The sequence below is a fragment of the Protopterus annectens genome, chromosome 7.part0 (genome assembly GCF_019279795.1).
Source record: "Protopterus annectens isolate FY-2018-M chromosome 7.part0, PAN1.0, whole genome shotgun sequence".
Taxonomy (NCBI): domain Eukaryota; kingdom Metazoa; phylum Chordata; order Ceratodontiformes; family Protopteridae; genus Protopterus; species Protopterus annectens.
Window position 1 is genome coordinate 1,894,278,793 of NC_056739.1, and position 25,878 is coordinate 1,894,304,670.

General features: G+C 40.5%; 1 protein-coding gene across 1 annotated transcript in view; it reads right to left on the reverse strand.

Moving 5' to 3' along the window:
- AGBL1 (AGBL carboxypeptidase 1) overlaps positions 1 to 25,878 on the reverse strand; it is a 4,745,443-nt gene that overhangs the window by 4,289,427 nt on the left and 430,138 nt on the right. The window contains exon 3 of the mRNA XM_044078361.1: positions 16,338 to 16,484. Within this exon, the coding sequence (XP_043934296.1) occupies positions 16,338 to 16,484 (147 nt within the window). The remainder of the gene's footprint in view (positions 1 to 16,337; positions 16,485 to 25,878) is intronic.

The following is a 25,878-nucleotide window of genomic DNA, read 5'->3' on the forward strand; positions in this document are numbered from 1 at the left end:
TGCTAAAGGGGCACAGCTGGAGAATCTGTGTCAGCTTTTCCCAGGAGTGTCTGTGAAATTGTCTCAAAGTGTGTCAGCTACTTGGGCAGGGACACGAAGCACTGGATGGACAGGGAAGGTACTGGAAGTTAGCTTGCCAGCTAGGCTGAGATCTGGACCATATAGCTGTGCCAGTGGGGCATCTTATTGGGGACCTAGACAGCAAGGGAGCAACCAGCCCCAGACTGACTGTGATCTCTGTGTGCACTTAAGGGAAATTGTACTTTACTGTGTGTATTTGTTATCCTTTCTTCTCTATATATGAGATGCCCTTCCTGGTGTTAGTGGTGAGTATTGAGGCTCCTTGATTACTGAGCCAGGGCGTGGGCATCACATGTGGTGGCAGTGGTGGGATCCACTTCACATTTGTGGTAGCGGTGGATATCCACATCACATATTAATTAGTTGGCAAATACTAAGTGGTTTGTAGTAGTGTGGGTAGAGTGAATCCTGCAGCTTACGTACAGTGATCTCTGAAGATGATTTGTACTCTAAATCAGCCATGCAGTGAATACTCAGAGTTCAGATCACAATTGTTTTATTTATTTTGTTAGCTTAGTTAGTCAAGGTGAGCAGGCAGCATGTCAGCAGAAGAGTATGGAAAGCTGACAAGGAGCCATCTAGTGGAGATGTGCCAGGCTAGGGGACTGGTGCATGGAAACCTGACTAAGGCAAACCTGATTGCAGCCTTGGTTACAGCTGCATCAGAAAACAGCATTCAGGAGGACAAGCAGACTGGCAGTAGAGATACAATACACTTGGAGAATGGATAGCTCAACCTTTCTACGAAGGACAATCAGACTGGCAGTGGAGATACAGTATCCTCAGAGAATGGACAGCTCAACCTTTCTGCAGTGGACTTAAAAATCCAGCTGGAGCTAAAGAGACTTAAGTTGGAGGCCAGGTGTTTGGAGATAGAGGCCGAGGATAAAGAGAGTCAGAGGAGGCATGAGAGGGAAATGCTGACTCTTTACCAGAGTCATGGAGGTAATGGGGAAGGGAGTAACTGGACCCCAAAAGCACAACTGGTCAGTAAATGTCTTCCGCAATTTAAAGAGGGGGATAAATTTGATAGTTTCGTTCATATGTTTGAGATGATATGCAAACAGTATAGTATTGACCAAAGGCTCTGGGTACGGTTCTTGACCCCCTTACTCCTTGAGAAATCTGTAAATGCATTGGCTAAAATGCCTGACTCTGTCTGTTTTGATTATATTGCTGTAAGAAAATGCCTTTTAGAATGGTTTAAGCTAACACCTGAAATGTATAGGAAAAAGTTTTGTGAGAATAGACGCAAGGCAGATGAAAGTGTGTGTGAATATGTCGCTGAACTGAGCACTTATTTTCATAGCTGGGTGAGTGGATGTCAGGTCACCACTTTTGAAGGGCTGGCAAACCTTTTGGTGAGGGAACAAGCCCTTAGCACTTTGCCTGAGTACATGAGGATCTGGTTAGCTGATAGACAATGTGCTACTTCAGATGAGTTGGGGAAGAAGGGAGACCAATATTTGTCCAGCAGGGCAGCCCTGTACAGGTAGGGGACCCCAGTACTGCTCATGGGTCTAAAGGAACCCATAGTGGGCAGCACATACTGCCACAACAGAATCTGCCAGTAGCAGGGGAAGCCACTAGTCCAGGTACACATCCAGGACCTAGGGTGAAATGTTTTGAATGCAACCAGTGGGGCCATGTGGCTAACAGATGTTCATGGAGGCAAGGTGTGGAACCAAAGGTGAGGGAGCCAGTAAGTGGGAAAGACAAAATGCCAATAGTAGGTTGTCTTGTGACAACAGGAGTACTAAAATTACCATCCTGCAGATGTCCTGAGAGGGAAGGATTTGGATGTCGCAGTACTATGTACTTATGCAGTTACACACAGCAAGGCTGGTAGACAAGCATGTGGGTCTAGTAGCCTGAGGGAGACCCAGACAGACTGCATACTTGCAGCCAGGACTGGTGAGGTGGTTACTTCAGGAAGGGAGCTACACTGTAGCAGTGAGACTGAAGATGAGCCACAGCTGCTTGTGGGTACTGATGTTCCCGTGGACAGGGTAACTGCAAAGGTAGAGGTGAGTAGTAGTACCCAGGCTGACAGTGAGGCACAGCTGTCAGAGGATGCCAGACTTTCTGTGGAAGGGGAGCTGGGAAGGGTTACAAGGAGAGAGTTGAGACAGGCTCAGCTCTTAGACCCTACATTGCAAGGCCTGAAGCAGGTAGCTAGGGAGGCACCTGATTCTCAAGGGAAGGGGGAATCTGTATACTGGGACAAAGGGTTACTATACAGAGAGTGGACCCCTGAGGGAGGGCTAGAAGATGAGAGAGTACAGCACTTGGTAGTGCCTAGAGCCTGCTGTCTGGCACTTCTAGCCATAGCCCATGATGTTCCCTTTGCAGGTCATATGGGCATAAAACGTACAAAGATACATATTATGCAAAACTTCTATTGGCCTGGAATTTCCAGAGATGTAACAGAGTACTGCAGGACCTGTGAGCAGTGCCAAAAGGTAGGCAAGGCAGGAGACAAGGTGAGAGCTCCTTTGATGCCTTTGCCTGTGAATGAGGAGCATTTCAGAGGGTAGCTATGGATATGGTGGGTCTTCTTAGCACCCCACGTTCCACAGGGAAAAATTATATCCTAGTGGTAAGAGAGTATGCTACACAATACCCTGATGTGGTGGCTTTGTCCTCCATTGAGGCAGGGAAGGTGGCAAATGCTTTGTTAGAGATTTTCAGCAGGGTGGGTTTTCCAAAAGAAATACTTTCTGACAGTGGTGCCAATTTCATGTCAGACCTGCTGGCTTGTCTGTGGAAGTCTTTTGGGGTGAAGCACATGAAGACCACCCCCTACCATCCCCAGACTAATAGTCTTGTTGAGAGGTTAAACTCTACAATCAAGTCCATGCTACGGGCATTTGCAGATCAGTTTAAGAGGGAGTGGGACAAATATTTGCCTCATCTGTTGTTTGCTTACAGAGAGGTTCCCCAGGAATCCGCAGGTTATTCACCCCTTGAGGTGATGTATGGGCATAGGGTGAGGGGACCTCTAGATTTAATTTGAGATGAGTGGTAAGGTGAGTGTGAGTCTCACAAGGAGTATGTTGTGGCATACGTCCTAAACCTCAGGAGAAGGCTCAGGGAACTCATGGGCTTGGCCCAGGACAACCTGGCAGAAGCCCAACAACAGAAAAAGGTGTGGTATGACAGGAATGCTTGAGCTAGAGAGTATTCTGTAGGTCAGCAGGTAATGGTTTTCATTCCTGTCAGACACAACAAACTGCTAGCAGCTTGGGAGGGACCCTACAGGGTGGTAAGAAAGGTAAGTGATGTTAACTACATGGTGGAACTGCTAGGCAGATGACAGGGGCACAAATTGTACCATGTTAACATGATGAAACCTTACCATGATATGGAGGCTCTTGTGCTGAGCATTTGCAGTGGACTGTAGGAGGAATCTGAGAGAGCTCTGGGGACTGATCTCCTTAGTGAGGCTCGGGGTGACACCTCAGTGGAAGAGGTAGCAATGTCCCAACAGCTATCTCCTACCCAGGTTTGAGAAATCCGAGCAGTGTTGCAGGAATTTGGGGACATGTACACTAGGAAACCAGGGAGCACCCACCTGGTGCAGCACCAGGTGGATCCTGGATGCCAAAGGCCTATTAGGCAGGCCCCTTATAGGGTGCCTGAGAGTGTCAGACAGACCCTGAGGGAGGAAGTGCAGGAGATATTGGAACTATGGGGGATTCAAGAGTCCAACAGTCCCCGGGCTTCCCCAGTGGTGCTGGTGCCAAAGAAGGATGGCAGCCAGCACCAGGGTCTATGTGGATTACAGGAAATTAAGTAGTCACACAGAGTCAGATGCTTACCACATGCCTAGGAATATGAGGCCCTAGAGCAACTTGGTGGAGCTAAGTAACTTACAACCATTTATCTTTCCAAGGGTTACTGGCAGGTGCCCTTGACTCCCAGTGTTAGAGAGAAGTCAGCCTTTGTAACTCCTTTTGGCTTGTATAAGTTCACAAAGATGCCCTTTGAGATGAAGAATGCCCCAGTGACTTTCCAAAGGCTGATGGATAATATCCTAGCAGGAGCAGGTGGGTTTGCCCTTGCTTGCCTAGATGATATTGCCATCTACAGCCATTCCTGGCCAGAGCCCTTTCAGCATGTCAGGGAGGTGCTGGGCAGACTACAGAGGGCAGAGTTGACCATTAAGCTGCGCAAATGTCAGGTGAGAATGTCAGAGGTATCCTACCTAGGACATAGAGTGGGGAGTGGTAAGATAAGGCCAGAACCTGCCAAAGTGGAAGCCATTCAGGCATGGCCTGCACCTGTTACTGAAAAGCAGGTGAGGGCATTCTTAGGGACAGCAGGGTACTGCAGAAAGTTTGTCCCTAATTATAGTACCATAGCTACTCCCCTAGCAGACCTGACAAGGAAGAACAAACCAGATAAGGTAGTGTGGACCCCAGCATGTGAACAGGCATTTCAGAAGCTTAAATAAACTTTGGGAGGATCCCCTGTGTTAGCCAGTCCAGATTACAGCAAATAATTTGTTATGCAAGTGGATGCTTCAAACTATGGGATGGGGGCTGTACTTAGCTAGATTTCTTTAGAGGGGGAAGAGCACCCAGTGGTTTATCTCACTCGTAGGCTCCAACCCAGGTAGGAATGCTATGCAGCTGTAGAAAAGGAATGTCTAGCCATAGCATGGGCATTGCAGAAACTTCTGCCTTATCTGTATGGAAGAAAATTCACTGTAATGACAAATCACAACCCTTTAACATGGTTAAACAGAGCCAGTCAGCAAAATGCCAAGTTGCTAAGATGGAGCCTGAGGTTGCAAGCATATGATATTTCAGTGCAGCACCACAGTAGAAGCAAAGCCAATGCAGATGGGCTCTTAAGACAGGGAATGGGGTGAGTTACCCTCAGATACACCTAACCCTCTCAAGCGGCGTTTATCAAGTGTCACTTGAAAAATGAGCTTGAGTTCTCCAGGGGGTGAGAGATGTGAAGACTGGTAGAGAAAGGGTGAAGGCTGCCAGCCTAGTCAAATAGAATTTGATACATAATTCTGGCATTTGTAAATATAAATATAAAATACAGGCTTGTTTCTTAAATTAAAGAAAACATTGTAAAATGTGAAGTTCAAGATTGTAGCAACATTGCCATCTGCTGTAAGGAAAACTAAGTCAAACATTTCAAATGTTCTTTGAAATTAAAATTATGTTTTGTATGTCCTCTAAAGTTAAAATTTGGAGTTGATGAGTCTGGAGTAAGCATCCTGCCTATTGTATTAAGGCTAAAGTTAATGACCAGAATTTACATGTGGAATGTCCTTTATTGCTCTAAGTGTAAAAGAATGTAAATGTAGTTTTTTGTGTCCTGGGAACAAGGAAAGTGTAAACAAATTATGTAATGTCTTATCAGAACTGCAGTTTCAATTTAAACAGTGAGAACCAGAGATTATTAAGCATTTCTGTCTTGACATCAATCTCATCAGCACTCTGCCTGTTGTCTTAAGTTATTTCAAAAGCATGTTTTCTTGCAGTAATAGCTAGGAAATTAGAAGAAAGTTAGACTAAGTGTTTTTCTATTATATCAGTACTTTCCTACTATATTGTTTTAGGTTTCTGTGTGATCTCTGCACTCTTGAGTAGCAATGTGGTGTAGTAGTATTGTCTTGTGTTTTTAGTATTTATTATTAAATATTGTAAAATGTTTCAACTGTGGCTGGTTTATGTAGAGATAATTAAGCTATACAGTACATTGCATATTTATAGAGTTTATTGTACAAGGCTACCCTAATAAGCCTTGACTGATTAGTCACATTACCAATTGGATAATAATATTGCACAGTAATAATTGGACACCTTTTTAAGGGCCTTTGGGTAGCTGATAATTATTAGCTGGTGGTGGCAGTAATTACTACTATATAGCCTGGGTAAAGGGGCACAGCTGGAGAATCTGTGTCAGCCTTTCCCAGGAGTGTCTGTGAAGTTGTATAAATACTTATCTCAAAGTGTGTCAGCTACTTGGGCAGGGACACGAAGCACTGGTTGGACATTGTGGGTACTGGAGGTTAGCTTGCCAGCTAGGTTGAGATCTGGACCCTATAGCTGTGCCAGTGGGGAGTCTTATTGGGGACCTGGAGAGCAAGGGAGCAGCCCCAGACTGACTGTGATCCCTGTGTGCACTTAAGGGAAATTGTACTTTACTATGTGCATTTGTTATCCTTTCCTCTCTATATGAGATGCCCTCCCTGGTGTTAGTGGTGAGGATTGAGGCTCCTTGATTGCTGGTCCAGGGCACGGGCGTCACAGAGGACAATGCACATCATGAATTAGTTTAAAGGTTACAATATGTAATGGGATTCTGGCTGCTATTGATCACCAGTTATTGTTACTTATTACTTTATGGTAATATTTTGTGTTTGAGCTTTCTTATAAATCTTGATTATTTTTCTTTAGGCAAATATGAATAGTTTTGTATTGGTAGGAGAGAAGTAACTGATAAAGCATACTTTAATCAATGAATAATAACATTAATTGAAATAACTTATCAAATGTTTTATTGAGGAGGTGCGAAATTCTGTAGGCAGCTTTTATTTCAGTTAGTACTTTTAAAGATTATGGCTCAACATGTGGAAGAAATATGAGGTTATTTGCAAATAATAGACCTAAATATTTATCTTCTGTTACCATGTGCAGCCTTTGCCCATAAGGTTCTCCCAGTGTTAGCTTTGTGTGTGTGTGTGTGTGTGTGTGTGTGTGTGTGTGTGTGTGTGTGTGTGTGTGTGTGTGTGTGTGTGTGTGTGTGTGTGTGTGTGTGTGTGTGTGTGTGTGTGTGTGTGTGTATCTATGTGTGTGTGTGTGTGTGTGTGTGCGTGTGTGTGTGTGTGTGTGTGTGTGTGTGTGTGTGTGTGTGTGTGTGCGTGTGTGAATTCTGAGAGTCTGTTTTTGCAGCTATTTGGTGCTTCATTTTGCAGTGTCATAAGTATTGCTAGCATCATAGTGTAAATTCATTTACTGATTTGTATAAATTATGTCAAAGAATACCCTTTTTAGTTTCTTTGAAAATGGCATAAAATATTTAAATATAAATAATTTCCATGTCTGGCTATTGATAAACACATTATTCCACAAGTCATTGCTCCAGTTGTATAAGTTTTTTTTTTCTTCCTAATTTGTTAATGTGTTAGGGTTGTTATGCAACTTCTTTTTCCTTAGATACGAGCTTTAATATCAAGTTTCATGCACTGATAAAAATTATGTGAAAAGTACTGATGTTTAAAATCACAATACATTATTTAAGCTCACCTTAAGGTCTGGAATACATTAGAGTAAAGGGAACTGATGGCACATTGAATTTTATAGTGAACCAGAAAATCTAGACTTTTAAAAGATAAATACGGATATAGAGAATTTCCAGTTTTCCTCATCTCCATAGCTTGAGCTCAAAATATGATTAATTGTTGTTATATATTTTTGTAAACATCATGCTAAATTTAAAAGTCTGATTATTTATGTAGGTGATCATGAAGTGTATTAAATCAAATCCATAGCATTGTCACCTCACAGCAAGAGGTTTACTGGTTCCATTCTTGGCTGAGGTGCTTTCTGTGTGGAGTCTGCAGATCCTAACTGTGTTCACATGAGTTTCCTCAGGGTGCTCTGGTTTCCTTCCACATTCCAAAGACAATCAGTAGGAGGAATGGACACACTAAATTGGCCATAGGTGTGAGTGTATGTGCAAGTGTAAGCTATTGAACAACAAATCTGGTAGGGCTAGCCACCCAGTGGTCTGAAACTTGACTCTAGATGATTGTCACTGTTGAAGTGATAGCCTGACCCCTTGTGTAAAAATGAGAAAAGGGGCTGTGGATGGACTGATGGATCATGATTTGTGCATTATCATTTGCTATACCCATATGACCTGTAACAAAAGAATGCTAGATTGATATCTTTGTAGAAATTATTTACCTGGATGCAGGGTTAGATGAAGATATAAATGGAAAATGTAAGTTACTGAAGCAATCTACCAAGAAATCAATAGCATTTTAATGGCTTTTGTAAGAAGTACCTTCTCTTTTTTTTTTGCATGAACAGAAAGGGTACAAAAGGATAACAGTGGTTATCAGAAAACTGTGCCAATAAGAGTCTCAATGTACTTGAATATATAAAAAAGCCCCATCAGGCCACCAGTCTATGTGTAAGAATATTCATTTATTAATTATTTATTTGCATTTGTTTACCTGGATGGTCCACTGGGCCATAGGGAGCCCATTTTCAGTGGAGGCCCGGGGAGAAAAAATCCACATTAAGATACACAATACATACAATATACAACATAATACATTCAACGCAACAAGTCAACACGATCAGTACATACAATGCATATGTCACAGTTAATGATAGAATCATGGTGAAATCTGAGTACAATGATAGATTACAATATCAAGGATAGAGTGGTTTGCAAAATTGGAACATCACAAATTAGGAATAACAAATTAGGATAATTAAGTTACCCCTGTGAGTAGCCTGGGTTCTTGCAACATAGTCTGAATAATTAACACTTATAAAGTCCTAAGCTTAAGTATAAGTGAGCAAGTATGGCAGATAGTACCAGCACTGTAATTAAATAAGTGTTTTGAGATATAAAGAGTAATATCCAAGTAGCAATTAGGGAAGGTGTGGGTTAGTAGTAGAAGGGACTCACCTTATGGGAAGTGTAGTTTTGACACTTGTGCACTGCCCTTGAGAGGAAAGGTGTTGTGTCAGAGATTTTTTAAAGAGAGCTACATTGCTGGTAGACCTGACAGATGGTGAGAGGGTATTCCATAGTTGCGCAATAGTAAAGGAGCATAGCATCTGACTGGCTGAAAGGTTTCTTTTTTCTATGTTCAGGAGCAGTTGATTATTGGATCAGAGAGGTTTATTTGGATGATACTGAATAAGTACAGAAGAAAGGGCAAGGCACTTTGATGGCTTAAATATAAACTTGTGTGCAGTGGATAATTGGATGTATGTAAGATGATGTGGGAGTTCCAACCAATTCAGTAGGTTTAATGAGGAACGATGGTGAGATGAATATTTTGCATTGGTTACAAATTTAGCAATTTTATTGTAGGATGAGTCAAGTTTTGATTTCAGAGAGGACTGAATATTGATAAGCAGAGGAGCACCATAAAGAAGAGATAGAAGAATAAAGGAAGAGGCTATGGATAGTTTTGCGGCATGGTTGAGGAAGTATTTGTGTCTATAGGGGATGCCCAGTTTTTGATGTGTTTTTTATTATATTGGTATGAATATGCAAGTCAAATGTCAGGTTTTCATCTATGATGACAACTAGTAGTTTTATATTTGCTATGACCTCAAAGACAGTGTTATTTTGAGCATGAATAGTGAATTTTTGTTTAGGAAAGTGTTTTTTTGGGGGGGGCAAAAAGCACAAGTTTAGCTTTGTTGGTGTTTAGGGTGAGATAATTATTGGACATCCATATTTTGATTGATGTGAGGGCACATTGGGTGGGTTGCTGAAGTTCAGATCAGGAATTGGCAGCACAGATGACAGTTTAGTTATTTGCATATCGGATGAACAGTACCTTCACTAAGAGTAGTGTGGAAGTTGTTGATAAAAATGCTAAACAGAACGGGCCCTAGTATGGATCCTTGGGGGACACCTGTGGTTGTGTTAAGGAATGGAGAAAAGGAAAGTTGCCACTTGGTTGCTTTTTGCCTATTTTTGAGGTAGTTTGAGAACCAGTCAAAGTTTGGGGTGAGATACCTATGTTAGAAAATTTAGTGAGAAGACGAGAGTGGAAGACCATATCAATGGCCTTAGAAAGGTCAGAAGAAAGAGAAAAGAAACACTTTTTCAGCATCTCAGCCATGGTTAACTGTGGCCATGAAAAATATAAGAGCTGTAGTAGTGCTGTGGCCTGGCCTAAAGCCATGCTGAGTGGGAGAAAGGATTTGGCTGTGAAGCAGATAATGAAGAAGTTGAGTGTGAATGCATTTTTCCAGACACTTTGAAATGGGTGAGAGGATTGCAATAGGTCAAAAATTGGAAACATCTGTGTTGTTGCCTCCTTTATGAAGAATATATGCTTTTTTCCAAATTGTGGGTACACTTCACTCTTGAATAGATCTGTTAAGAAGTATGCTGATGGGATAAGTTGGCAGATATTTGTAGGAATTCAGGAGGTAGGTTGTTAGTGGTGTTAGTGCCATGTTTGAGTTTAAGAAGCATTTTTATAGTGGCAGTAGGTATAGATGAAAGAGAAAAGCTGGGTAAATAGGGAAATAAATGTATTTTGTGGGGCTGGATTACAAGGAGGTGAGTTGTTCTGAGGAAAGGTGACAGTTAGATTGGCTATAGTACTGAGGAAATATAAGTGAAAGAATGAGGCTATCTCAGTGGGTGTTTTGTCTGGATTTGGACAAGGTTTACTATTTGAGCCTGGGTTTAGTAGAAAACTGATGGAACTGCAGAATTTTGGGGGATTGCTTATGGTTATTTTGTAGACTAAGGTAGTGTTCTTTTTTATTTTTAATGATTAGGCACTTTACTAGATTATGATGTTGTTCATATTGTGTGAGGTCAGAGGGCTTTTTGTTTTTTTGCCATAATTTCCCAGATTTGTCCCTGGTAGTCATTAGTTGCTTAGTGGGCCTAGTAAGCCAACTGGCAGGATTAGTTATTACTCTATTTTGTCAGAGTGGAGCTAGATTGTTTAGGACCTTGAGAAATGTTGAGTTAAAGAATTAAATAACTTCATCTAGGGAAATAAATTTTGATGTATTCCAACTGATGCTTTGTAAAGTTTTGTTAAGCTTGGGTGGGCAGAAATGGGATAAGTCTCTAGTTTGCTTGCACTGGTGTTTACTGATTGTTGGGGTGGTTTTCCCAAGTATGAAGGCAGGTAGGTGGTCACTTATACTATTCGGAAGTGGTCCTGTGCAAGCAATTCTCTTTGGGTCAGAGACCATAATCCAGTCAAAGATTGAGCCACTATCATTGTTTTTGTTGGGTCTAGTTGTACTGTTAATTAGCTGGGTGAAGTTATAAAGGTTGATATTGGAGGCAGGATGGTGGTTGGAGATATCTAGCTAGTTAATATTTACATTGCCCAGATAATTGTTTCATGTTTTATATTATTTGATTTAGGAAAGAAATAAATATTCTGGCTGTGTAAAACTGTGGGATAAACAGTATATGGGACTATAGTAAAGGAATTTTGGTATATCAGGGTGACACTTCCACCTTTTTGCGGAATCTATCTGATCTAAGATAAGCAAAGCCTGGGGTAGGAATTCGGTGTCTCTAATGTAGGGTTTTAACCATGTCTTAGTAGAGGCTGTAATATCAGGTTTGTTATGAGCTATCCAGGCATGTAATCCTGGAATTTTGTTTCTGACACTTCGAAGGTTAATGGTTGTAAAGTTTAATGATTTTATAGGAATTAGGGGGGGTTAGTAGGGGAGGAGATAGGACCTCATTTAGGAGGTATGTCTCCACATTGGGGTAGGTTAGAATACTCATATGGGAGATATTTGGGTTGTTGTTTCTTTTTTATTTTGCATTGATAATTAAAAGCAAAGTTTGTTTTGTTGTCCTGTAGGAGAAGGATTTTTAGTTTGATGCATAAAAGTGTCTGTTACATATAGGCTAGAGGCTACGTCAGAGAAGCTGGTAAGAGATTTTGTATGTGTGGACATTAAAGATGTAGGTTTGTAGGAAAGATGTGTGAGTGAAGTTAGGTGTAGTAGGAGGTGAAAGGAAAAAAGAGAGTAAGGAGTATTACATTAGACATAAGTGACATAATAGAAAAAAGAGGAGGTGTTTGTGCATAGGAATTTGAAGTTGTAAAATGCAAGTAGTGTGTGATGGAAAAAGTAATAAGCTAAAATGGGTGTGTTTAAGAGGAGATTAGTTGGGTAATTACTATGTAGTTAGTGAGTCTAAAGTGATGTCAAGGAATGAGTTAAATTGGGACTAGTTTGTAGATGAATGTGATTGGATGAGTTGTATTGATGGGAGGAGCCATGGTGAGAATAAATATAATTGAAATAGGGTGGGTAGGAATGGGGGTAGGGTATGGGAGCTTAATGAGCTGGAGTACAGAGAGGGTGAATGGATTGGGCTGGCCCTGGTCTAGTGAAGAGCAAAAAAAAATCAGGTATGTTTCAATAAGGTTGTTAGGAAAATGCTGCAGGGAAAGACCTAATGGCAATTGAAGGCTGGGTAGCAGTATCTGTTGTGGGCTATGGTGTTTAGGATATGCAGGGAGAAATGTGAGTAAGGATAGGAAAGGAAAAGGGGGAAAAACAAGTAGGAGAAAGGTCTACAGTACAAGAACTGTATGGAGGTGAGGAGGCCAATATGAAGGACAGAGGAATTTCAGAGGAGTCAGAAAAGAAAAGCCTGTTTTATAGGCATAGTAGTTCAAGGCAGAAATGTCTGTAGTAAAAAGGAATGAGAGAAGGACTAGAGCTCAGAGTGGTGATGTACGTGGTGCCATTAGATTTAAACAGAAATGTAGATATTGTATTTAGCTACAAGCTATACATACATTAAAATTAAGGAGAGTTTTCCATAGGGCAAGTCAGGACTCCATTACCTGAAGTGTATCCTTATTACGTGCACCAGGTCAGATGTCCACAACTCAGGTAGGTCGGATGGTCAGAAAAGGGTTCAAAAGAGGGGATGCAAAACATTAAAATTAAGGAGAGTTTTCCATAGGGTAAGTCAGGACTTCAAGGTGTATATCCGTATCATATGTAACTGTTCAGATGCCCAGAACTCAGGCAGATTGAATGGTCAGAGAAGGGCTTGAAAGATGGGATACAAAACATTAAAATTAAGGAGAGTTTTCCATAGGGCAAGTAAGGACTGCTTCTTACTCATGGAAAAAACGTCTATTAAATAATTGTTTAGCCCTCTTTGCTCACCATGACAATCAAGCCCCTGTCGCATTTTGCTCCATCTGATCCCCCCTCCTCCAGAATCTCAGAACAACAGATTAAGGAGACAAAAGTTAGTGACTGTAGTCATTCTCCAACAATTGCTGGGAGAATTTTTTTATTGCTCCTACATCTTGTACAGATACAGAGTCTCCTCTGCATACTCACGATTTCAATTACCATTGTACAACAGTCACACTCCTGGCATTCCACAGGAGATAGCAAGCTATTACTGGCCATTTATTCTTTCCCCTCTCTTACCAACTCATCCAGTTACTGAGCCACTCACTGAGCTTGGATAATCTAAGGGTGTAGTCAGGCCCCAAACCTCTATGACACAGAGGTGACACTGAGATAAGAAAATTAGTGCAGGCTGCAGAAATTACTTTAGTGTACTGCAGTACAGTAGATTATAAAAGTAAGAAGCATTTTGTGAATAAGGGTAGCACTCCAAGCAGTTGCTGGACAGCCGATGTGCAGCAGTTTCCTACCCATGCCATTGAAGACAAAAGAAAGGAAGAGAACAAAGCATTCTTGCAGACAAGATGAAAAGAGAACACAGATGCTCATTACAATCAAACTTATAATGTGTCATTTCAAAGAAAGACGTGAAGGACATTAAAAAGTGAGCTAAGTGAAAACAAAGAAGATATTTCCTGCCTCATTTATCCTGAGGCAGATAATGTGACCCAAGATCCCAGACTAACAAGATTTCATGAAGTACAGGATAGTAAAAGTATGAAAAAGCAGTGCATACTTCAGATTATACTAACTGAAAGTATGATAACATTAAAATGGAAAAGGTGGAGGTCATTAGACTGCAACTCATGTATATAGTGTACATTAATTGTTGCTTTGGTTGGTACAGAAGCCAGGATTCTGCTCAAAGGAGGTGACAAGAGATGATCAAGCAGATAGGAATAATTCCAAAGAGGCAAATAAGCCATTATCTATGGATCTTCACATACCCAGTGAGGATAAGAAAGTACATCAGAGAATAAACACATGCAAGATTTCTGGTTGAAGCAATCCAAGCAGCTTACCACCAGTTGTATGCTAGTCTGTAATCTAGACCCAGGAACACATTACATCTGGTGACCCATAACACCCAGTGAAAGCAGAAAATTACATGACAGATTAACTGGGAGATACACTGGTTATGGCACAGTGATGTTTTGCGTCAATTCAGTCCTCTGGGTAGTGAATCACATCACAAAATCATGAATACAGAAATGTATTTAAGGTCAAAGATGATGTGTGACAATACTGACATATGGTTTGGAACCTGACTGAAACTTTGATTATAAGGAACAGTGGGGCAAAAGAGATGGAAAGATATCAAATGAATGCCACTGATACCACACAAGGTAACTAAAACTAAAAGAAAATACAAGAAGAGGTGAGTGAAGTGTTTAACAAAGATAGTAAAGCAAGGAGACTGAAAATAAATAGATGACCTAACGAGACAGAAGCAAATGAGACAAAGGGATGCAGTTAAAATGCCCATCAATTAGGATTAGAACTGCAGAAACCTCTAGAGGGCTGAATGTAACCTTAAAAAATAAAAAAGTAAGTAGATTTAAAGTAGATATCTAAGTGACTGAAAAAGTTTTAATGCTGAGTTTGTTAAAATTATGATCTGGATAAATAAACAATCAAAAGGGAACATGGGGAGTTCCTCTGTAGCTATTCAGCTCAGTGTTTAGGGTAAAGAACACTTTAATAGGTCTTAGGTTGTAGAGGAACATATGTGGGTACAAAAGGAGATCATGAGCCATAGCCTGCTACAAACCAACAAGGTCTGTCAAAATCCTGAATATTAGCATTTATCAAGGGTCTCAGGGCAGTGTCCATATGTCATGGCAAACATTGAAGTGTTACTAGACTCTTAAATTATACTCATACTCTCACTATATAAAGGGTGTAGAGAATATTCCTGGCAGTAAGCCTCATATTACTGAAAGGAAAAGAGCAACCAGTAACAAAGTCAGTAATGTTCCATTAGTATAATAAACTGCAATAAACTGCAGACTACAGCAAGGTACATATTCATGGGGTAGAAATTATAACATACAAAGAGTTATTTGTTCTATAACTGGGACAAGGGAATGAATATACAGAATAAATAAATGCAATCAGTCTACATTTTACAAATATCTTCGGAAGCACTCTTATAGAAGACTTAAATTTAAGCTGGTAAGAACTGGGCTTCTGAGTCAATGCAACACCTAGAAGATAAACTGCAAGAAGGCAGAAAAGTGCATGGTGTAGTGGTGGCAAGAGATTATCACATTATCACAAGCCAGGGTACTACATTGTGAGGTGAACAAGTGTTAGTAATTCTGTCCTGGTTGCTCTGTTCTTATCTAGTATGCCACAGTGCTGAAAGAACAGCTCCATCTTTTTTCAATGCACTGATGAAGAATAGGGCCACTACAGAACGGCAAAAATATGTGAGAATAAGAAAGAGCTTAGCAGGATGTTACAGGCAGGAGTGTAAAAAAAGAGCAAGTACTTGATCATGATACTAAAAAATGTGTAAAGAACAAATATGAAAATAAGATTTTATCTGTAGATTATTCTGTGCTTTGGACTGCCACAGAAAACTTCACCAACATTTTTGCACACATTTTTTTTTCTGTCAGTCATGCCAGACCATTAAGCACTCCTTGACACTCCACTGCCACTATTCATTCACCCTCAGCTGCCTCTAGGTAACACCCTGCATCAGCTAGTAGAAGAGATCTTGTCTTTATGGAGGGGAAATACATTTCAGTATAACTGCCTTATCATCCAGGCTGGGTTGGTAGTCAGGGATCAGTCACTACTAAACTATCATTCTTGGCAGTCATGAGATTTTGCTTCCTAGCCTATCCCCTCACCCACAGGATGTTGATCTCATTGGACTATTTGTGCACTTCTGCACGTGAGTGACTGGAGGTGTCATGCAAATCTGCATGGTTACGCCCAGTGCTCATTCCTCATCCATACTGTTATATGCTGTACACTCTTTCACAAAGGAGTGTCAATATTGCAGCATTTTGATCATTTCTCTTCTCATAAGGAAGGGTGAGGCCACATCAGTCTCTCACTCTATTCTGCTCATGGTTACCTCCTGCAGTGTCTGCCTGTATTTAGAACTGGGTCATAGTAATTGTCATTATCTTTCTACGCCACACAGCCAGATGAAATGCAGAACCACTATTACATGCAGCAAACATATGAAATGGAATGTCAAAGGCAGAGAAAAGAGTATTCTGTAATCTGACCTGCACAGGAATACAGGATTAATGAATTATCATGGTATTCAGGATATAGTAATCATCTGGTACTTACCTTTTTGCCCAACTTTTACTAAAAGGTGCAGAAGGGTTTGAAGGCTATTACCACTGAGTAAATATTTATGTGATGAATTCACTAGTGCCTGTAGAAGTGCCTCACTTCCTCCTTTTGAAATCACGTAATGAATCCTCCGTTCTGTACCTTTAAATACAAAGATCAAGTACATGAACATTTAAAATATTAATATCACAGAGACAAATGCAATAAGCATACAAACAGCAAAAAGGTGTAAAAAGACAAAGGCATTTTATTGTTGTGAACTTGCACGTGTGTTGTGTGTTTATCTTGTAATGCTAAAGCTAATTGCATTCTTAGAAATGTAGGACTGTTGTTATTGAATAATGTCAGTACTTATATAACTTAGGATGGATTCATAATGGATTAGGGAACAAGCAAATACCATTTTAAAATGAAATAACACTGATATGATCATACAGCTGACAGAGATGCCAAAGTATTATACAGGAATATATTATTACATTCTGGTGGACTTATCTAACAATTTATCCAGAACATTACACAATCAGATTGTTCTGTCCTGAATGTGTTTGCTGAACATGCTATGAAATTATGCCCCTATTGAGCTATTTTATAATTACAGCAAAAAGTTATTAATTTCCCCTTTGCAGTTTATTTATTGTACCAGTGAAAGTCAGATTCAGTCAGTACCCCACCCAACTTGACGTAAATAATGACAACAGATGCAGTTATCTTGTTATGTGAAGCTTCCTAACATCATGCTGCCTGCCCTGTTGTGATGTTAAGATACATATGCATGAAAATCAAGTTGGAGAAAAGTCAGGAGGAATTCAGCATTAAAGTTATAGTATTGCTCTAAGTAATGTTCTTTTTAATATGATGAATGGCTACCTCCATGCGGGTAAATCAGGAGGAACCAATAACTTTTGATGTGCAAGATAAGATGATAGGGTTATAAGCCCTATCACTTCATTCTTAAATCAATTCATTCATTCACTGTAATTGAACAACTGGGTAATTCATGTTTGTTCAAAGATAGGACCACAGAAAACTTTACTTATGTATGTATTTATTTGTTTGATGTTCATTTACTTTTTATTTGTTAAAGTGGTTATCTCACTTGGTACAACCTAAGTGGTGCATAAAGTGCCAATCAGCATTTTCACCAGATCGATGAACATTTTCCCTCTCTGTGAGTCATTAAAAGGAGTGCTGATTAAATTTGTTTTATCTGTGCTGATACCACTGAAAATTAAAGATGATCTTTAACTTCAGTGACATCAGCTCAGTGAAAATTTTAAATGCACACGTGCAAAAAAATGTCCATTGAAGTCTATCAAAGATCCCAAAAGTGGCATCACGGAAGGAAACACTAAATTTATTTGGGCCATGGTTTGAATAAAATGTTATTAAAAGCATGGCCCAAATAAATAAGAAAGGACTTGGATACGATGCATTGTGGCACTTAATTCACAGGATGCCGCAATGAACTACTGAAGTGTGACAATACACTTTAATGATGAAAATAAGCAACCAAGAGATCCTTTTCACATATGACTTGAGTCAGAGATGATATAAGCAATGGTGGGACATGTCACAAAGGTAAAATAGTGGAACATTACAAAATTCAGTTATCAAGAATTTCACAGAGTTGGATCATGGTCAGATAGGTCCCTAGGCAGGGTAATAGACCATGGCCCCCTTCCCCAACCTTTCCAGTGCCCCATTGCTTGTCTATCTCTCCCCAACTACCATAAACACTGTTCAAACCTGTCAGTGTGCATTCCTTTTTTCATTACTTTTACAGTGCTTACAGAAATTTGAAACCTTTATTTCAAATTTTATAGCAAAAACATTGATGGCTTTTTGCTAAAGAAAACAAAACAAAATAGCCTCATATTGAAAACAGAAAACATAAGCAACAGAAAACTTTTCTTCCCTTGAAGCTGACATTCACTGAAAATGCATCTGGCCAATGGCAGATTATGTGTATATTTATATCCACAAACATCACCCAAACCCAGCAATTATAGCTACATTGCTGACAACATCTTTCTCAGATACTGGTGTCAAAAAATTAATAACAATAATAAAAAGTCATATATTTCAAATTTTTTTCACACAAACATCATCATAATCTTCTTTCAGCTGTTCCCGTTAGGGGTAACCACAGCGGATCATCTGTTTCCATTTCTTCCTGTCCTCTGCATCATGCTTTTTCACACCAACCACCTGCAGGTCCTCTCTCACCACATCCATAAACCTTATCTTAGGCCTTCCTCTTTTCCTCTTACCTGGCAGCTCCATCCTTAGTATCCTTTTCCCAATATACCCAGCATACCTCCAAAGCACATGTCCAAACCAACTCAATCTCGCCTCTCTTGCTTTGTCTCCAAACTGTCCAACCTGAGCTGACCCTCTAATATACTGATTCCTAATCCTGTCCATCCTAGTCACACCCAGTGCAAATCTTAACATCTTTAACTCTGCCACACCCAGCTCTGACTCCTGCCTTTTTGTCAATGCCACCATCTCCAACCCATATAACATAGCTGGTCTAACTACCCTCTTGTAGACCTTCCCTTTCACTCTTACTGGTACTCGTCTGTCACAAATCACTCCAGACACTCTTCTCCACCCATTCCACCCTGGCTGTACTCTCTTCTTCACCTCTCTTCCACACTCAGCATTACTCTGAACTGTTGATCCCAAGTACTTAAACTCATCCACCTTTACCAACTCAACTCCCTGCATCCTCACCATTCCTCTACCCTCACTCACATTTACACACATATATTCGATTTTAGCCCTGCTGACCTTCATTCCTCTCCTCTCTAAAGCATATTTCCACCTCTCCAGGGTCTCCTCATCCTGGTCCCTACTCTCACTACATATCACAAAGTCATCTGCAAACATCATAGTCCACGGGGCCTCCTGTCTGATCTCATCTGTCAACCTGTCCATCACCACTGCAAATAAGAAAGGGCTCAGAGCTGATCCTTGATGTAATCCCACCTCCACCTTAAACGTATCTGTCACTCCCACCGCAGTCTTCACCAATGTCACACTACCCTTGTACATATTCTGTACCACTCTTACATACTTCTCTGCCACTCCCAACTTCCTCATACAATACCACAACTCCTCTCTAGGCACCCTGTCATATGCTTTCTCTAAGTCCACAAAGACACAATGCAACTCCTTCTGACCTTCTCTGTATTTCTCCAACAACACCCTCTGAGCAAATATTGCATCTGTAGTGCTATTTCCTGGCATGAAACCATACTGCTGATCACTAATCATCACTTCCCTTCTTAACCTAGCTTCCACTACTCTTTCCCATAACTTCAAGCTGTGACTGATCAGTTTTATCCCTCTGTAGTTACTGCAGCTCTGCACATCACCCTTATTCTTAAAGATAGGTACCAAAATACTTTTTCTCCACTCATCAGGCATCCTCTCACTTTCCAAAATTTCATTAAACAATCTGGTTAAAAATTCCACTGTCATTTCACATAAGTACCTCCATGCTTCTACTGGTATGTCATCTGGGCCAACAGCCTTTCCATTCTTCATCCTCTTCATAGCTGTCCTTACTTCCTCCTTGCTAATCTGTTTCACTTCCTGATTCACTATCCCCACATCATCCAACCTTCTCTCTCTCTCTCTCATTATCTTCATTCATCAGCCCTTCAAAGTACTCTTTCCATCTCCTCAACACACTCTCCTCACTTGTGAGTAGGTTTCCTTCACTATCCTTTGTCACCCTTACCTGCTGCATATATTTCCCAGCTCTGTCCCTCTTTCTAGCCAATCGGTACAGGTCCTTTTCTCCCTCTTTAGTGTCCAGTCTCTCATGCAACTCTCCATATGCCTTATCCTTAGCCTTCACCACCTCTCTCTTTGCCATACGTCTCATCTCCTTATACTCATGTCTACTTTCTTCATCTCTTTTACAATCCCACTTCTTCTTCACCAGCCTCTTCCTCAGTATACTCTCCTGTACTTCCTCATTCCACCACCAGGTCTCCTTGTCCTCCTTCCTCTGTCCAGATGCCACACCAAGCACCTTTCTAGCAGTCTTCCTTACTAGCTCTGATGTAATCACCCAGCTATTGGGAAACTCTTCACTGCCTCCCAGTGCCTGACTTAACTCTTCCCTGAACTCCTTCTCACAATCACCCTTTTTTTAACTTCCACCATTTAGTCCTTGGCACTGCTTTCACACTCCTCCTTCTCTTGATCACCAACGTCATCCTACATTCCTGGCATGAAACCATACTGCTGATCACTAATCATCACCTCCCTTCTTAACCTAGCTTCCACTACTCTTTCCCATAACTTCAAGCTGTGACTGATCAATTTTATCCCTCTGTAGTTACTGCAGCTCTGCACATCACCCTTATTCTTAAAGATAGGTACCAAAATACTTTTTCTCCACTCATCAGGCATCCTCTCACTTTCCAAAATTTCATTAAACAATCTGGTTAAAAATTCCACTGTCATTTCACATAAGTACCTCCATGCTTCTACTGGTATGTCATCTGGGCCAACAGCCTTTCCATTCTTCATCCTCTTCATAGCTGTCCTTACTTCCTCCTTGCTAATCTGTTTCACTTCCTGATTCACTATCCCCACATCATCCAACCTTCTCTCTCTCTCTCTCTCTCTCATTATCTTCATTCATCAGCCCTTCAAAGTACTCTTTCCATCTCCTCAACACACTCTCCTCACTTGTGAGTAGGTTTCCTTCACTATCCTTTGTCACCCTTACCTGCTGCATATCTTTCCCAGCTCTGTCCCTCTTTCTAGCCAATCGGTACAGGGTCCTTTTCTCCCTCTTTAGTGTCCAGTCTCTCATACAACTCTCCATATGCCTTATCCTTAGCCTTCACCACCTCTCTCTTTGCCATGCGTCTCATCTCCTTATACTCATGTCTACTTCATCTCTTTGACAATCCCACTTCTTCTTCACCAGCCTCTTCCTCAGTATACTCTCCTGTACTTCCTCATTCCACCACCAGGTCTCCTTGTCCTCCTTCCTCTGTCCAGATGTCACACCAAGCACCTTTCTAGCAGTCTTCCTTACTAGCTCTGATGTAGTCACCCAGCTATTCGGAAACTCTTCACTGCCTCCCAGTGCCTGACTTAACTCTTCCCTGAACTCCTTCTCACAATCACCCTTTTTTTTAACTTCCACCATTTAGTCCTTGGCACTGCTTTCACACTCCTCCTTCTCTTGATCACCAACGTCATCCTACAGACCACCATTCTATGCTGCTTAACTACACTTTCCCCTGTCACTACTTTACAGCCTCCAATCTCCTTTAGACTGGCCCTCCTACATAAGATATAATCCACCTGTGTGCATCTTCCTCCACTCTTGTACATCACCCTATGCTCCTCCCTCTTCTTAAAATACATATTCACCACAGCCATGTCCATCCTTTTCGCAAAATCCACAGTCATCTGACCTTCTGCATTCCTCACCTTAACACCATACCTACCCATCATGTTTTCATCCCCTTTGTTCACTTCACCAACATACCCATTGAGGTCCGCTCCAATCACTAGTCTCTCACCCTTGGGTACACTCACCACCACTTCATCCAACTCACTCCAAAATTTTTCTTTCTCATCCATCGCACACCCAACTTGTGTAGCGTATGCACTAACAACATTCAACATTACACCATCAATTTCAAGCTTCATAAACATCACTCTATCAGACACTCCCTTCACCTTCAAAACACTCTTGGCATGCTGTTCCTTTAGGATAACCCCTACCCCATTTCTCCTGCCATCCACACCATGATAGAACAATTTGAACCCACCTCCTATACACCTGGCCTTACTTCCCTTCCATCTGGTCTCTTGTACGCACAATATATCAACCTTCCTTCTCTCCATCATATCAGCTAGCTCTCTCCTTATACCAGTCATACTGCCAACATTCGAAGTTCCTACCCTCACTACTACACTCCTAACCTTCCTCCTCTCTTCCTGCCTTTAGGCATGCCTTCCCCCTCCTCTTCTCCTTCAGCCAACAGTAGCCCAATTTCCACCAGTACCCTGTTGGCTAACAGTACTGGTGGCGGTCATTGTTAACCCGGGCCTCGACCGATCTGGTATGGAAATACGAAATGTTCTCCACATAAGTAATTTGGCAGAGGTTTTACGCCGGATGCATTTCCTGACGCAACCCTCCCCATTTATCCGGGCTTGGGAACGGCACAAAGAAATGCAATGGCTTGTGCATCACCAGTGGCTGGGTTTTTTCACACAAACATACAGTAGCCAAATACTTCAACTCAGTTTAATTCCCACACAAACACATACACACACACACACACACACACACACACACACACACACACACACACACACACACACACACACACACACACACACACACACACACACACACACACTAGTTATACAAAACCAAATTAACTGTTTAAAAATGACCAGATGATAAGAGCATAAGGTGCTTTCATCCACAGAGAGACATCCACCCCCAGCATCACTTCCAACCACTTTGTTGAATGTGCACACACATTATTGTTAAAAAGAAATAAATTACATGTAATTTATTGGTAACTTTGGATAAACTACATTAAATTGTACAAAGATCATTGGCATCACACCATAAGATCCAGCCATGTGTAGCACATTTTAAATAGAAGAGTGTTTATGAGAGAATAAGAAATATCGACCCCCTGATAAAATACGATAAATCAATATACTAAATCTCTGCAGAAGTAAAAGTCATCTAAATAATTCCACATTAGAGAGAACTATTACTAAAGCTAAGGTTGCTGCTGGCAAACAGCTCTGCAGTTAAGTGCTTCATCTACAAATGCAGGAACTGCTAACCCTGAAGAATAAATGGCCTGTGTGACATTAAAAAGTAGTGTTCCAGTGATATTACCCAAACAATTCCTGAACTAGATCAGCTATGCAATAGGAAATGTCTGACAAACAATAACAACAGGTTCATGGTTACTTGGCATGCAATGAGGTGAAGAAGACAAAATGTCAGGCTCTGCTGAAGTTTGAATTGATTCAACTGATGTAATCAAAGGACAGAAAGAATCCAAACTTTTATTTATTTTTTATTTTTATTTTTTGACTACTGGGACAGTCAGCTGATCTGAAGACCCTTTTCAGACATGATCTGGGCCTTTGGCAGGGACAATTAAAATACATTCTATTACAATGTGCACATTCACATTTTCTTGAAGCTTTAAAACATTGAGCTGGATTACAGGGAGTACAGGGCCAGATCAAGATTAAGGCACCTAGGTAGCTGCCTAGAGCCTGGTGCTGGCTGCGGGGCCTAATGGTGCAAAAATTAATTAAAAATATGTTTCTGCTACTATAACATTAATAAAAAAACTCCTGTTCAGTGTCCATTTCCACTGCAACTTTAAAGTAATAAATAAATAACTTCCTATTCAACATCCAAACTGCCATGAAACAACCCCATTCTCTTTCACTAGCTGGCATGCAGAGTAAATTAGCACATGATTTAACTCTGTGTAAATAGGAGGTGGATGGTCGGTAAACCAAACCAAACCTTTAATTGACCTTTGTGACAATAAGAGATATCATCAATGGAGGGTGAACCAAACCTTTACAAGTCAGAAAAGAAAACTGAACTGTTTTTCAACGTTGCACAGTACAAGCCATGATGCACTTTAACAGGCAGATGAACAATGTGTGGGACTGGAGACATTGATTGAAATTTTTATTTTTTTTTGTACAGGATTATCAGATGGGTGTGTGTTTGTGTAATTCCCCAGTTAGAGAGTGCTGTCTATTTGTCTGACTTGCTCAGGGTCAGACAAAATCAAACCCTGCACCTTATCCACAGGAGGCAAGATACCCTCACACACACACTAATGGCCACACCTCTATTAACTCTTTTTTTGTTTGGTAACTCATTAAGGATTAGTCAGTAGACATCAGGGAGTTTCACATTTTTTGTGGTTCAGAAAATACATGTTGATACAAAGACCTGCTATTCTGTTATGTGATTTAGATTAGTCTGCTCTTATCTGTCTCCAGTTTTGAAGACTCCCTCTGATGTCTACCTCATATGCATGACCTGTCCTTGAGTAAGTCACACTGTAGTAAGCAAGGGCATCACCATGTGATCTGTGTTCTTTGGATGTGATCTTTCATTTCCTTAATGTTGATAGTGCATTTATTACTGAGCTACAAAAAAAAAATGAACAGCATGAAGTCAGAGTTTGATGTTAATAATTTAACTATAAATACATTTTTAATTTAGCTTTTCTTTTCCAGGCACACAGGTATGACATGCACTGTGCCTGGACTACAAGAGCTTGTCTAGCACTTAGTGCAGATGAGTTAGTCTATGAGCAGATAAAGAGAAGCTTCCTTTAGTAAACAGTTTGATTCTGTCACTCTTCATTTGTCTGCTTTATCAGTATGTCATGTTACTTTGTCAGACAGTACTCCTGGACTTCTACAAATGGGCATTTGTGTCCAGTGGGCTGACCCAGGCCGTTATCAAATGCATTATGCATTTGTCTTTTAAATTCCTGCACCCTTCATATAGTTGCATACTAGTACTTCACTATATGTTTACTTGGGTATGAATCCCAGCACATTTGTTATTGTTTAATGAGTTGCCAGATGCATTTTTAGTTTCAGGGGAAGACATGTTCACTGCTTCTCATGATAAGTCTGTTTTCCAATCTGAGAGGGCTTTGTTTTGTTTAGAAAAATTTCTGTCAGTGTTTTTCTGTAAAATTTGAAATTAAAAGTTTAAATAAAATCCAAATCTCTGTGATAATTGTAAAAGTAAAGCAGAAAATAATATGTACACTGACAGGTATACAGAGTGTTTATGATAATTTGTGGGGAAGAGAAAGCACCAAATAATGAGATATTGGTATGGCTATCAGGACTCTAATTCATTACCCTGAGTGGGGGTCCATTTGTCAATGATCCAGCACTGTTGATTCTGGAGGTACATGCTGCAACACTACAGCATTAATAGCCATTGAAGTAGGTCAAACCTCTGTGGAGTGATGTCAGAAGGGATAGCTTTTCTTGATGACAGAGAAGACATAGGGAGGTCAAAATGAGATGTATGTGTCCTTTAAGTATATACCCCTGAAAAAAAAACTATAATACATACAATAATATTTCAGATTTTTTGTATCTTGTGGGTTGTTGAACAAATCCTGCTGCAGCATTTATAATGTCTCTAATAGTTTTTCTTTAATCATTGCATTAAATAATGAAGTCATTAATTAATAGGCCTGGTTTGATTAACGTAGTTAAACATGTTGCATTTTAGTAATATATTTTTGCAGTAACTTCTTTACAGCCTTCAGCAAATGCAAGGATGTTGACATTCATAAAGTTATAGTGTCTGCATTATTTGGAGTGATGATCAGAACAGTCTGCACATTAGCATCCATTACGTAGCCATTGCTGAATATTAATGTGATACAGTCTTCTGTACAAAATTGAATTGTAAAGGATTTTTGCATTTTAATAAATGTTACTCTGGCAGTTA